Genomic DNA, 15,196 nt, shown 5'->3' on the forward strand with positions numbered 1-15,196 from the left:
TGCCAATCAACTTAAATTGGTGTCCTCTCGTTATCGATCCTTCAGCCCCTGGAAACAGATTCTCTTTCTTTACTCTATCTAAACCCTTCACGATTTTAAACACCTCCATCACATCTCCCCTTAGCTTTCTCTGCTCTAAGGAGATCATCCCTAGCCTAGCTATGTAACTGTAATCCTTCAAAAATCACTGGAACCATTAAAATCATGCTCTTCATGACCTCAGGACGGCCAAAGCACTTTACAGGCAATGAAGTACTTTCGGAGTGTAATGTAGGAAACATGGAGCCAATTTGCAGAGCAAGTTCCAACAAAAAAGACCAAAGAAACTGGCTTTATTGATATTGGTTCTTCAAATAATGAACCAGCGAGGAGCTGAGCCTTACCCCCACTCCAGCCCAGAATTCAGGCTGACCCTCCCAGAGCAGTACTGAGGGAGAGCCGCACTGTCGGAGGGACAGAACTGAGGGAGTGCCGCACTGTCGGAGGGGCAGTACTGAGGGAGTGCCGCACTGTCGGAGGGGCAGTACTGAGGGAGCGCCGCACTGTCGGAGGGGCAGTACTGAGGGAGCGCCGCACTGTCGGAGGGACAGAACTGAGGGAGTGCCGCACTGTCGGAGGGGCAGTACTGAGGGAGCGCCGCACTGTCGGAGGGACAGAACTGAGGGAGTGCCGCACTGTCGGAGGGGTAGTACTGAGGGAGTGCCGCACTGTCGGAGGGGCAGTACTGAGGGAGCGCCGCACTGTCGGAGGGGCAGTACTGAGGGAGCGCCGCACTGAGGGAGGGGCAGTACTGAGGGAGCGCCGCACTGTTGGAGTGGCAGTACTGAGGGAGCGCCGCACTGTCGGAGGGGCAGTACTGAGGGAGCGCCGCACTGAGGGAGGAGCAGTATTGAGGGAGCGCCGCAATGAGGGAGGGGCAGTACTGAGGGAGGGGCAGTACTGAGGGAGTGCCGCACTGAGGGAGAGGCAGTACCGAGGGAGCGCCGCACTGTCGGAGGGGCAGTACTGAGGGAGCGCCGCACTGTCGGAGGGGCTGTACCGAGGGAGCGCCGCACTGTCGGAGGGGCAGTACTGAGGGAGCGCCGCACTGTCGGAGGGGCAGTACTGAGGGAGCGCCGCACTGTCGGAGGGGCAGTACTGAGGGAGCGCCGCACTGTCGGAGGGGCAGTACTGAGGGAGCGCCGCACTGTCGGGGGGGGGGGGGGGGCAGTACTGAGGGAGTGCCGTACTGAGGGAGGGGCAGTACTGAGGGAGTGCCGCACTGAGGGAGTGCCGCACTGAGGGAGAGGCAGTACTGAGGGAGTGCCGTACTGAGGGAGGGGCAGTACTGAGGGAGTGCCGCACTGTGGGAGGGGCAGTACTGAGGGAGCGCTGCACTGAGGGAGTGCCGTACTGAGGGAGCGCCGCACTGTGGGAGGGCCAGTACTGAGGGAGTGCCGCACTGTCATAGGTGCTATCTTCTGGATGAGTCATTAAACCATGAGCCTGTCTACCTGTTCAAGTGGACAAAGATGCTACGGCGCTATTCCAAGACAGGAGTTCTGCTGTTGTGGCCGACATTTATCCCTGAACCAACATCACCACAAACAGATTATTCATTCATTTGCTGTTTCTGGGATCTTACTGTGCACAAATTGGCTGCCATGTTTGGCTTCACGAGTCATTTATTGGACACGAAGCAGTCGGGCCAGCCTGGGAATGTGGGACGATGCTACAGAAATGTCAATCCGTTCTTTTTCTAAAAGCTTACCCACAACGGTGGTCCGGGTAACTGTCCGACAATATCCAGGCTTAGGCCGAGCTGCCCAGGGCTGGATAAATACTGGGAACGGTTAGCCCAGGGAGCCTTGGCCAGCACCGTTACCATCACTTTCCTGGCTGTATGGTGGAGTTTCCCAGGCACGGCCCACCTCCATGTCCAGAGGGTTCAGGGCCATCATGGGGAGCTCAAAGTGACCACTGGACAGCCCCTGCACTCTGATCCGTGCGCACAGTGGGCCCACTGAACAAGACGTCCCTTTACTCACAGCTCTCCGCACACTCGGCTGCCTCACTGGAGTATTTATTTGATTTTTGTACAAGTTTCATTAAAATTTCACAATCAAAAGAAACACACCAACAAGCCCAGCAAATAACCCGTCCACCTTGCTCAGGAACACTCAGTAACAGCAAATACACCCAGTCCCCACCCCCCGGGACAGACACTGTGCCCGAGTCACTCCCCACCCCCCGGGAAAGACACTGTGCCCGAGTCACTCCCCACCCCCCGGGACAGACACTGTGCCCGAGTCACTCCCCACCCCCCGGGAAAGACACTGTGCCCCAGTCACTCCCCACCCCCCGGGACAGACACTGTGCCCGAGTCACTCCCCACCCCCCGGGACAGACACTGTGCCCGAGTCACTCCCCACCCCCCGGGAAAGACACTGTGCCCCAGTCACTCCCCACCCCCTGGGACAGACACTGTGCCCCAGTCACTCCCCACCCCCCGGGACAGACACTGTGCCCGAGTCACTCCCCACCCCCTGGGACAGACACTGTGCCCGAGTCACTCCCCACCCCCCGGGAAAGACACTGTGCCCCAGTCACTCCCCACCCCCCGGGACAGACACTGTGCCCCAGTCACTCCCCACCCCCCGGGACAGACACTGTGCCCGAGTCACTCCCCACCCCCCGGGACAGACACTGTGCCCCAGTCACTCCCCACCCCCCGGGACAGACACTGTGACCCAGTCACTCCCCACCCCCTGGGACAGACACTGTGCCCGAGTCACTCCCCACCCCCCGGGACAGACACTGTGCCCGAGTCACTCCCCACCCCCCGGGAAAGACACTGTGCCCGAGTCACTCCCCACCCCCCGGGACAGACACTGTGCCCGAGTCACTCCCCACCCCCCGGGACAGACACTGTGCCCGAGTCACTCCCCACCCCCCGGGAAAGACACTGTGCCCGAGTCACTCCCCACCCCCCGGGAAAGACACTGTGCCCCAGTCACTCCCCACCCCCCGGGACAGACACTGTGCCCGAGTCACTCCCCACCCCCTGGGACAGACACTGTGCCCGAGTCACTCCCCACCCCCCGGGACAGACACTGTGCCCCAGTCACTCCCCACCCCCTGGGACAGACACTGTGCCCCAGTCACTCCCCACCCCCTGGGACAGACACTGTGCCCCAGTCACTCCCCACCCCCTGGGACAGACACTGTGCCCGAGTCACTCCCCACCCCCCGGGAAAGACACTGTGCCCGAGTCACTCCCCACCCCCCGGGACAGACACTGTGCCCGAGTCACTCCCCACCCCCCGGGACAGACACTGTGCCCGAGTCACTCCCCACCCCCCGGGACAGACACTGTGCCCGAGTCACTCCCCACCCCCCGGGAAAGACACTGTGCCCCAGTCACTCCCCACCCCCTGGGACAGACACTGTGCCCCAGTCACTCCCCACCCCCCGGGACAGACACTGTGCCCGAGTCACTCCCCACCCCCTGGGACAGACACTGTGCCCGAGTCACTCCCCACCCCCCGGGAAAGACACTGTGCCCCAGTCACTCCCCACCCCCCGAGACAGACACTGTGCCCCAGTCACTCCCCACCCCCCGGGACAGACACTGTGCCCGAGTCACTCCCCACCCCCCGGGAAAGACACTGTGCCCCAGTCACTCCCCACCCCCCGGGACAGACACTGTGCCCGAGTCACTCCCCACCCCCTGGGACAGACACTGTGCCCGAGTCACTCCCCACCCCCCGGGAAAGACACTGTGCCCCAGTCACTCCCCACCCCCTGGGACAGACACTGTGCCCCAGTCACTCCCCACCCCCCGGGACAGACACTGTGCCCGAGTCACTCCCCACCCCCCGGGACAGACACTGTGCCCGAGTCACTCCCCACCCCCTGGGACAGACACTGTGCCCGAGTCACTCCCCACCCCCTGGGACAGACACTGTGCCCCAGTCACTCCCCACCCCCCGGGACAGACACTGTGCCCGAGTCACTCCCCACACCCTGGGACAGACACTGTGTCAGAGTCACTCCCCACCCCCTGGGACAGACACTGTGCCCGAGTCACTCCCCACCCCCCCGGGACAGACACTGTGCCCGAGTCACTCCCCACCCCCCCGGGACAGACACTGTGCCCGAGTCACTCCCCACCCCCTGGGACAGACACTGTGCCCGAGTCACTCCACACCCCCTGGGACAGACACTGTGCCCGAGTCACTCCCCACCCCCCGGGACAGACACTGTGCCCCAGTCACTCCCCACCCCCCGGGACAGACACTGTGCCCGAGTCACTCCCCACCCCCTGGGACAGACACTGTGCCCGAGTCACTCCCCACCCCCCGGGACAGACACTGTGCCCGAGTCACTCCCCACCCCCCGGGACAGACACTGTGCCCGAGTCACTCCCCACCCCCCGGGACAGACACTGTGCCCGAGTCACTCCCCACCCCCCGGGACAGACACTGTGCCCGAGTCACTCCCCACCCCCCAGGACAGACACTGTGCCCGAGTCACTCCCCACCCCCCGGGACAGACACTGTGCCCGAGTCACTCCCCACCCCCCGGGACAGACACTGTGCCCCAGTCACTCCCCACCCCCCGGGACAGACACAGTCTCTGCACAGTTTATTTTACACGGTCACTGTAAAGCAATCCACACTTTGAACTCCGATGACGATACAGTTCCGTTCCCTTCAGCGTGGGTTGCTGGTTTATTCTTCTGCTGGATCTTTGAGGACAGATTGGCATCTGCGAGGGTGGAAAGTGACAATTTGCACACTGCCAATGTGGACAGCCCGCAGTCTCCCGGCTCAATGGCCGATCTGTGCAGAGTCTCACCACCACCTGTAGTGGGCAAAGGCTCGATTAGCCTCGGCCATTTTGTGAAGGTCGTGTTTCCTCTTCACCACATTGCCCTCGTTATGAAACGCAGCGAGCAGCTCCTGGGACAGCTTCTCGTCCATGTGAGTGCGCCGGTGCCGGTTCTCACGGCATTCAGTAATTAACCATTTCATGGCCAGGAAACGCCGCCGGCTATCCTTAAGAGGTGTCGGAACCTGTAACAAAAAGTAAATAAAAATAACTGTGGCTCCACCGGTGAACCAGCGAGGAGCTGAGACTCACCCCTACTCCAAAGACTCAAGCTCATAACACAGGCCCACCCTCCTAGGGCGGTACCGAGGGAGCGCCGCGCTGTCGGAGGGGCGGTACCGAGGGAGCGCCGCGCTGTCGGAGGGGCGGTACCGAGGGAGCGCCGCGCTGTCGGAGGGGCGGTACCGAGGGAGCGCCGCGCTGCCGGAGGGGCGGTACCGAGGGAGCGCCGCGCTGTCGGAGGGGCGGTACCGAGGGGGCGCCGCGCTGCCGGAGGGGCGGTACCGAGGGAGCACCGTGCTGCTGGAGGGGCGGTACTGAGGGAGCGCCGCGCTGTCGGCGGGGCAGTACCGAGGGAGCACCGCAGTGTCGAAGGGGCGGTACCGAGGGAGCGCCGCCCTGTCGGAGTCGCTGTCTTTCAGATGAGACTTTAAACCGAGGTCCCGTCTGCTCTCTCAGGTGGATGTAAGAGATCTCACGGCACTATTTGAAGAGGAGCAGGGGGAGTTCTCCCTGGTGTCCTGGGCCAATATTTATCCCTCAACCAACATTGCTAAAAACAGATTATCTGGTCATTATCAAATTGCTGTTTGTGGGATCTTGCTGAGCACAAATTGTCTGCCGCGTTTCCTACATTACAACAGTGACTACACTTCAAAAGTATTTCATTGGCTGTAAAGCGCTTTGGGACGTCCTGAGGTTGTGAAAGGCGCTATAGAAATGCAAGTCTTTCTTTCACAAACAAGAAACTGGTGGGTTCAATCCCTGGCGTGGGGCGACACTGGGGCAACACAGCAGGCCTCAGTGACCGAGGCTTGTGGTGAGAAGAGAACGGGCCAGAATTCATATTGCTGAACTTTGCTGGAAGCATCTGACTGCCCACAGGTGGTGTGTGTGTACACTTGTATACAAGTGTGCGCGCGCACACCGGCTGCATTCATGTACACGCATGTATATAAATGTGTGCATGTACATGTGTGCACCAGTCAAGAAAGAGCAGGATCACCCGGGGCAGACAGGGACTGGACAGTCTGGCAACACTTGCTGTCTAGACTCAGCCTGGCAACACTTGCTGTCTAGACTCAGCCTGGCAACACTTGCTGTCTAGACTCAGCCTGGCAACACTTGCTGTCTAGACTCAGCCTGGCAACACTTGCTGTCTAGACTCAGCCTGGCAACACTTGCTGTCTAGACTCAGCCTGGCAACACTTGCTGTCTAGACTCAGCCTGGCAACACTTGCTGTCTAGACTCAGCCTGGCAACACTTGCTGTCTAGACTCAGCCTGGCAACACTTGCTGTCTAGACTCAGCCTGGCAACACTTGCTGTCTAGACTCAGCCTGGCAACACTTGCTGTCTAGACTTGCACCTGAAGAATGGCCACTTGTGCAGGGTTCAAAGGGTGGCTGGGGTGTGCCAGACTAACTCAGAGTAAGACGCAGGGCCAGGGGCACGGAGCACAGGAGAGGCAAGAGACAAACTAAAACCAAAGAACAGGATGACAAACGGCATTGTGTGCCCAATGGCAGTGGACAGGCGCACCTGGTAAGACTTGCCCCCTCGCTGTATGCTGCTTAACCCAATGACAGGCTGACAGTTTTCCAGAGCTTGGTGGAAGATCTTGTGCGGGTTACACTCGATGACGTCCTTCTCAGACTCTGGGGCCTTGTGGTAACGTTCAATCTGCTTCCGTTTAATGGCTTCAAAAGTCTAGGGAACACAACCATCTCATTAGGCCAGACCACACAATAACTTCGCTCAAGTCTCCTGGGTTCCCCACATTGTCCTCCAACAGCAATGGGCACAGAGCACTGGCACTTCACAAACCCCCAACCTCATTAAAATATGAAAGCAGAACCAGCCGGCACATCGGCGAAGGGGCAGCTCCCATCCACACCTGGCACAGCAACATTACAGAGGTACAGAATGGGTTGCAGCCTGGGAGAGCTCCCACACCACTGCGACTGGAAAAAGCATCCAGCACAACCATATATTCTGGGGTAGTATTGGTGGGTACAGGTCTGTCAGTGTATAACACTGGGGTACAGTACTGATGGGTACAGGTCTGTCAGTGTATAACACTGGGGTACAGTACTGGTGGGGACAGGTCTGTCAGTGTATAACACTGGGGTACAGTACTGATGGGTACAGGTCTGTCAGTGTATAACACTGGGGTACAGTACTGGTGGGGACAGGTCTGTCACTGTATAACACTGGGGTACAGTACTGATGGGTACAGGTCTGTCAGTGTATAACACTGGGGTACAGTACTGATGGGTACAGGTCTGTCAGTGTATAACACTGGGGTACAGTACTGGTGGGGACAGGTCTGTCAGTGTATAACACTGGGGTACAGTACTGATGGGTACAGGTCTGTCAGTGTATAACACTGGGGTACAGTACTGGTGGGGACAGGTCTGTCACTGTATAACACTGGGGTACAGTACTGATGGGTACAGGTCTGTCAGTGTATAACACTGGGGTACAGTACTGATGGGTACAGGTCTGTCAGTGTATAACACTGGGGTACAGTACTGGTGGGGACAGGTCTGTCAGTGTATAACACTGGGGTACAGTACTGGTGGGTACAGGTCTGTCACTGTATAACACTGGGGTACAGTACTGGTGGGTACAGGTCTGTCACTGTATAACACTGGGGTACAGTACTGGTGGGTACAGGCCTGTCACTGTAACACTGGGGTACAGTACTGGTGGGTACAGGTCTGTCACTGTATAACACTGGGGTACAGTACTGGTGGGTACAGGTCTGTCACTGTATAACACTGGGGTACAGTACTGGTGGGTACAGGTCTGTCACTATGACATTGGGGTACAGTACTGGTGGGTACAGGCCTGTCGCTGTATAACACTGGGGTACAGTACTGGTGGGTACAGGTCTGTCACTGTATAACACTGGGGTACAGTACTGGTGGGTACAGGCCTGTCGCTGTATAACACTGGGGTGCAGTACTGGTGGGTACAGGTCTGTCACTGTATAACACGGGTGCAGTACTGGTGGGTACAGGTCTGTCACTGTCTAACACTGGGGTACTGTGCTGGTGGGTACAGGTCTGTCACTGTATAACACGGATACAGTACTGGTGGGTACAGGTCTGTCACTGTGTAACACTGGGGTACTGTGCTGGTGGGTACAGGTCTGTCATTGTATAACACTGGGGTACAGTACGGGTCTGTCGCTGTATAACACTGGGGTACAGTACTGGTGGGTACAGGTCTGTCGCTGTATAACACTGGGGTACAGTACTGGTGGGTACAGGTCTGTCACTGTATAACACTGGGGTACAGTACTGGTGGGTACGGGTCTGTCACTATAACACGGGTACAGTACTGGTGGGTACAGGTCTGTCACTGTATAACACTGGGGTACAGTACTGGTGGGTACAGGTCTGTAACTGTATAACACTGGGTTACAGTACTGGTGGGTACGGGTCTGTCACTGTATAACACTGGGGTACAGTACTGGTGGGTACAGGTCTGTCACTGTATTACACGGGTACAGTACTGGTGGGTACAGGTCTGTCACTATAACACTGGGGTACAGTACTGGTGGGTACAGATCTGTCGCTGTATAACACTGGGGTACAGTACTGGTGGGTACAGGTCTGTCAGTGTATAACACTGGGGTACAGTACTGGTGGGGACAGGTCTGTCAGTGTATAACACTGGGGTACAGTACTGGTGGGGACAGGTCTGTCCCTGTATAACACTGGGGTACAGTACTGGTGGGTACAGGTCTGTCAGTGTATAACACTGGGGTACAGTACTGGTGGGTACAGGTCTGTCACTGTATAACACTGGGGTACAGTACTGGTGGGTACAGGTCTGTCACTGTATAACATTGGGGTACAGTACTGGTGGGTACAGGTCTGTCACTGTATAACACTGGGGTACTGTGCTGGTGGGTACAGGTCTGTCACTGTATAACACTGGGGTACAGTACTGGTGGGTACAGGTCTGTCACTGTGTAACACTGGGGTACAGTACTGGTGGGTACGGGTCTGTCACTGTATAACACTGGGGTACAGTACTGATGGGTACAGGTCTGTCACTGTATAACACTGGGGTACTGTGCTGGTGGGTACAGGTCTGTCACTGTATAACACTGGGGTACAGTACTGATGGGTACAGGTCTGTCACTGTGTAACACTGGGGTACAGTACTGGTGGGTACGGGTCTGTCACTGTATAACACTGGGGTACAGTACTGGTGGGTACAGGTCTGTCACTGTATAACACTGGGGTACAGTACTGTGGGGTACAGGTCTGTCACTGTATAACACTGGGGTACAGTATTGGTGGGTACAGGTCTGTGTGGTAAACCACTGTTTGTATTCCTGTTTGTCCTGTTTGTATTCCACTGTGTACATGCCTGGACATGCCTCGGCTGACTCCTCCCACAGGTCCTCGTATAAAGGTGACTGCTCCCCAGCCCTTGGTATCCTGGACCGGTCGACCACTCGAGGCAGACCTCCATTCTGTTGTTAATAAAAGCCTTTGGTTACTCTTCTAACTCTCAGTCTATTATGAGTAATTGATAGCGCATCAGTCTGTCACTGTGTAACACTGGGGTACTGTGCTGGTGGGTACAGGTCTGTCACTGTATAGCACTGGGGTACAGTACTGGTGGGTACGGGTCTGTCACTATATAACACTGGGGTACAGTACTGGTGGGTACAGGTCTGTCACTGTATAACACTGGGGTACAGTACTGGTGGGTACAGGCCTGTCGCTGTATAACACTGGGGTGCAGTACTGGTGGGTACAGGTCTGTCACTGTATAACACTGGGCTGCAGTACTGGTGGGTACAGGTCTGTCACTGTGTAACACTGGGGTACTGTGCTGGTGGGTACAGGTCTGTCACTGTATAACACGGATACAGTACTGGTGGGTACAGGTCTGTCACTGTGTAACACTGTGGTACAGTACTGGTGGGTACAGGTCTGTCACTGTATAACACTGGGGTACAGTACTGGTGGGTACAGGTCTGTCACTGTATAACACTGGGTTACAGTACTGGTGGGTACAGGTCTGTCACTGTGTAACACTGGGGTACTGTGCTGGTGGGTACAGGTCTGTCATTGTATAACACTGGGGTACAGTACTGGTGGGTACGGGTCTGTCGCTGTATAACACTGGGGTACAGTACTGGTGGGTACAGGTCTGTCACTGTGTAACACTGGGGTACAGTACTGGTGGGTACAGGTCTGTCGCTGTATAACACTGGGGTACAGTACTGGTGGGTACGGGTCTGTCGCTGTATAACACTGGGGTACAGTACTGGTGGGTACAGGTCTGTCGCTGTATAACACTGGGGTACAGTACTGGTGGGTACAGGTCTGTCACTGTATAACACTGGGGTACAGTACTGGTGGGTACAGGTTTGTCACTGTATAACACGGGTACAGTACTGGTGGGTACAGGTCTGTCAGTGTGTAACATTGGGGTACAGTACTGGTGGGTACAAGTCTGTCACTGTATAACACTGGGGTACAGTACTGGTGGGTACAGGTCTGTCACTGTATAACACTGGGGTACAGTACTGGTGGGTACAGGTCTGTCACTAACTGGGGTACAGTACTGGTGGGTACAGGTCTGTCACTGTATAACACTGGGGTACAGTACTGGTGGGTACAGCTCTGTCACTGTGTAACACTGGGGTACAGTACTGGTGGGTACAGGTCTGTCACTATAACACGGGTACAGTACTGGTGGGTACAGGTCTGTCACTGTATAACACGGGTACAGTACTGGTGGGTACAGGTCTGTCACTATAACACTGGGGTACAGTACTGGTGGGTACAGGTCTGTCACTGTGTAACACTGGGGTACAGCGCCATCTCTGGTCGTGAAAGCGAAGTAAGGGGATGAGTAAGAACATCAGATTGAAATGTGTTGGTTTAAGGGTGATTCATAGAATGGTTACAGCACCGAAGGCGGCCATTCGGCCCATCGAGCCCGTGCCGGCTCTCTGCAAGAGCACTAGTGCGGAAAAGATTTGCGAGAATGATTCCAGGAATGAGGGACTTCAGTTACGTTGATAGACTGGAGAAGCTGGGGTTGTTCTCCTTTGGGCAGAGAAGATTGAGAGGAGATTTGATCGAGGTGTTCAAAATCATCAGGGGTCTGGACAGAGCAGATAGAGAAACTGTTCCCATTGGCGGAAGGGTCGAGAACCATTCCCCGGAGATCTCCCGTTCTCCCTCGTTCCCCGGAGATCTCCCGTTCTCCCTCGTTCCCCGGAGATCTCCCGTTCTCCCTCGTTCCCCGGAGATCTCCCGTTCTCCCTCGTTCCCCGGAGATCTCCCGTTCTCCCTCGTTCCCCGGAGATCTCCCGTTCTCCCTCGTTCCCCGGAGATCTCCCGTTCTCCCTCGTTCCCCGGAGATCTCCCGTTCTCCCTCGTTCCCCGGAGATCTCCCGTTCTCCCTCGTTCCCCGGAGATCTCCCGTTCTCCCTCGTTCCCCGGAGATCTCCCGTTCTCCCTCGTTCCCCGGAGATCTCCCGTTCTCCCTCGTTCCCCGGAGATCTCCCGTTCTCCCTCGTTCCCCGGAGATCTCCCGTTCTCCCTCGTTCCCCAGAGATCTCCCGTTCTCCCTCGTTCCCGAGATCTCCTGTTCTCCCTCGTTCCCCAGAGATCTCCCGTTCTCCCTCGTTCCCCAGAGATCTCCTGTTCTCCCTCGTTCCCGAGATCTCCTGTTCTCCCTCGTTCCCCAGAGATCTCCCGTTCTCCCTCGTTCCCCAGAGATCTCCTGTTCTCCCTCGTTCCCGAGATCTCCCGTTCTCCCTCGTTCCCCAGAGATCTCCCGTTCCCCGGAGATCTCCCGTTCTCCCTCGTTCCCCGGAGATCTCCCGTTCTCCCTCGTTCCCCGGAGATCTCCCGTTCTCCCTCGTTCCCCGGAGAGATCTCCTGTTCTCCCTCGTTCCCCAGAGATCTCCCGTTCCCCGGAGATCTCCCGTTCTCCCTCGTTCCCCGGAGATCTCCCGTTCTCCCTCGTTCCCCAGAGATCTCCCGTTCTCCCTCGTTCCCCGGAGATCTCCCGTTCTCCCTCGTTCCCCGGAGATCTCCCGTTCTCCCTCGTTCCCCGGAGATCTCCCGTTCTCCCTCGTTCCCCAGAGATCTCCCGTTCTCCCTCGTTCCCCAGAGATCTCCCGTTCTCCCTCGTTCCCCAGAGATCTCCCGTTCTCCCTCGTTCCCCGGAGATCTCCCGTTCTCCCTCGTTCCCCAGAGATCTCCCGTTCCCCAGAGATCTCCCGTTCTCCCTCGTTCCCCAGAGATCTCCCATTCTCCCTCGTTCCCCGGAGATCTCCCGTTCTCCCTCGTTCCCCAGAGATCTCCCGTTCCCCGGAGATCTCCCGTTCTCCCTCGTTCCCCAGAGATCTCCCGTTCTCCCTCGTTCCCCAGAGATCTCCCGTTCTCCCTCGTTCCCCGGAGAGATCTCCCGTTCTCCCTCGTTCCCCAGAGATCTCCCGTTCCCCGGAGATCTCCCGTTCTCCCTCGTTCCCCGGAGATCTCCCGTTCCCCGGAGATCTCCCGTTCTCCCTCGTTCCCCAGAGATCTCCCGTTCTCCCTCGTTCCCCGGAGAGATCTCCCGTTCTCCCTCGTTCCCCAGAGATCTCCCGTTCCCCGGAGATCTCCCGTTCTCCCTCGTTCCCCGGAGATCTCCCGTTCTCCCTCGTTCCCCGGAGATCTCCCGTTCTCCCTCGTTCCCCGGAGATCTCCCGTTCTCCCTCGTTCCCCGGAGATCTCCCGTTCTCCCTCGTTCCCCGGAGATCTCCCGTTCTCCCTCGTTCCCCGGAGATCTCCCGTTCTCCCTCGTTCCCCGGAGATCTCCCGTTCTCCCTCGTTCCCCGGAGATCTCCCGTTCTCCCTCGTTCCCCGGAGATCTCCCGTTCTCCCTCGTTCCCCGGAGATCTCCCGTTCTCCCTCGTTCCCCGGAGATCTCCCGTTCTCCCTCGTTCCCCGGAGATCTCCCGTTCTCCCTCGCTCCCCGGAGATCTCCCGTTCTCCCTCGTTCCCCGGAGATCTCCCATTCCCCGGAGATCTCCCGTTCTCCCTCGTTCCCCGGAGATCTCCCGTTCTCCCTCGTTCCCCGGAGATCTCCCGTTCTCCCTCGTTCCCCGGAGATCTCCCGTTCTCCCTCGTTCCCCAGAGATCTCCCGTTCTCCCTCATTCCCCAGAGATCCCGTTCTCCCTCATTCCCCAGAGATCCCGTTCTCCCTCATTCCCCAGAGATGCCGTTCTCCCTCATTCCCCAGAGATGCTGTTCTCCCTCATTCCCCACAGAGTCTGTTACAGGTATGGCAGGGCAGCTCACACCGTGGAATGCACATCCTGTGCCATGTGGGAAGTCCTGGACACCTCCCGTGGTCTGGACGACCACATGTGCAGGAAGTGTCGCCAGCTACAGCAGCTCGAGCACCGGGTTACGGAGCTTGAGCGGTGGCTGCAGTCACTGCTGTGCATCCGCGAGGCTGAGAGCTACGTGGATAGCACGTTTCGGGAGGTGGTCACCCCGCAGCTTAAGAGTGTGCAGGCAAAGAGGGAATGGGTGACCGTCAGACAAAAGAGGACCACCAGGCAGGTAGTGCAGGAGCACATCTTGCTCACCAACCAGTATTCGGTGCTGAGTACTGGTGAGGGCAATGGTTCCTCTGGGGAGTGCAGTCAGAGCCAAGTCCACAGCACCATGGAGGGCTCAGCTGCACAGGCGGGGTGGGGGGGAAGAGGAGAGGGAGAGCAATAGTGATAGGGGATTCAATAGTTAGGGGAGCAGACAGGCGTTTCTGCGGCCGCAGACGTGACTCCAGGATGGTATGTTGCCTCCCTGGTTCCAGAGTCAAGGATGTCACTGAACGGCTGCAGGGTGAACAGCCAGAAGTCGTGGTCCATATCGGTACCAACGACATAGGTAGGAAGAGGGATGAGATCCTGGAGGCAGAGTTTAGGGAGCTAGGAAAGAGGTTAAAAAGCAGGACCTCAAAAGGTAGTAATCTCCAGATTACTACCAGTGAGTACAGAAATAGGAAGATAGAGCAGATGAATGCGTGGCTGGAGAGATGGTGTAGGAGGGGGGGCTTTAGATTCCTGAGGAATTGGAAACGTATCTGGGGGAGGTGGGACCTCTACAAGCCAGACGGGTTGCACCACAACGAGAACGGGACCAATATCCTCGCGGGAGGGTTTTCTAGTGCTGTTGGGGATGGTTTAAACTAGCTTGGCAGGAGGATGGGAACCTAAGTATTGAGTCAATAGGGAGGGAAGAAAAACTGGAATTGGAAAACAAAAACATAGAAAGTAAATTGGAAGGACAGAGGAATCAAGGGCTAGATAGTAGTCAACAAGGAGGTTTGCCTGTACTAAATGGTATATACTTCAATGCAAGGAGTATAGCGAACAAGGCAGAGGAGCTGAGGACACAGGTAGATACTTGGGACTATGATATTATAGCTATTACAGAGACGTGGCTGAATGAGGGGCAGGTGTGGCAGCTCAACATTCCTGGTTACAGGATTTTCAGATGAGATAGAGAGGGAGGTAAAAAGGGAGGGGGGGGGTCGCGGTATTGATTAAAGAAACTATTACAGCTGTGAGGAGAGATGATATGTTGGAGGGATCATCAAACGAGGCCATATGGGTCGAATTGAAAACAAAAAAGGGGTGATCACACTGCTGGGAGTGTACGACAGACCCCCAAACAGTGAGAGGGAGATAGAAGAACAAATATGTGGACAAATTTCTGAGAACTGCAAAAACTATAGGGCAGTAATAGTAGAGCATTTCAACTACCCCAATATTAACTGGGATAAAATTAGTGTGAAGGGTATAGAAGGTGCGGAATTCCTAAAATGCATCCAGGAAAACTTTTTTAGCCAGTGTGTAGCAAACCCAACAAGGGAGGGGGCAGTTCTGGACTTAGTTTTAGGGAATGAAGCTGGGCAGGTAGAAGGCGTATCAGTGGGGGAGAATTTGGTGCTAGTGACCATAATTCTGTTAGATTTAAGGTAGTTATGGAAAAGGACAAGGATAGACCAGAAATAAAAATTCTAAATTGTGGAAAAGCAAATTTTGCTAAGCTCAGAGGGGATT

General features: G+C 56.6%; 1 protein-coding gene across 1 annotated transcript in view; it reads right to left on the reverse strand.

Annotated features, from left to right (window-relative positions):
• Positions 1-4,554: 4,554 nt before the first annotated feature.
• The window catches only part of mrps7 (mitochondrial ribosomal protein S7), a 1,172,241-nt gene continuing 1,161,599 nt past the window's right edge, over positions 4,555-15,196 (reverse strand). Inside the window, exons 4-5 of the mRNA XM_085963216.1 lie at positions 6,633-6,800; positions 4,555-5,057 (exon numbers count right to left, since the gene is read on the reverse strand). Of these exons, the coding sequence (XP_085819342.1) occupies positions 4,836-5,057; positions 6,633-6,800 (390 nt within the window). The 3' untranslated portion in view covers positions 4,555-4,835. The remainder of the gene's footprint in view (positions 5,058-6,632; positions 6,801-15,196) is intronic.

This window comes from Somniosus microcephalus, chromosome 21 (genome assembly GCF_052327205.1).
Source record: "Somniosus microcephalus isolate GS21.2 chromosome 21, FLI_Smic_1.0, whole genome shotgun sequence".
NCBI classification, from domain to species: Eukaryota; Metazoa; Chordata; class Chondrichthyes; order Squaliformes; family Somniosidae; genus Somniosus; species Somniosus microcephalus.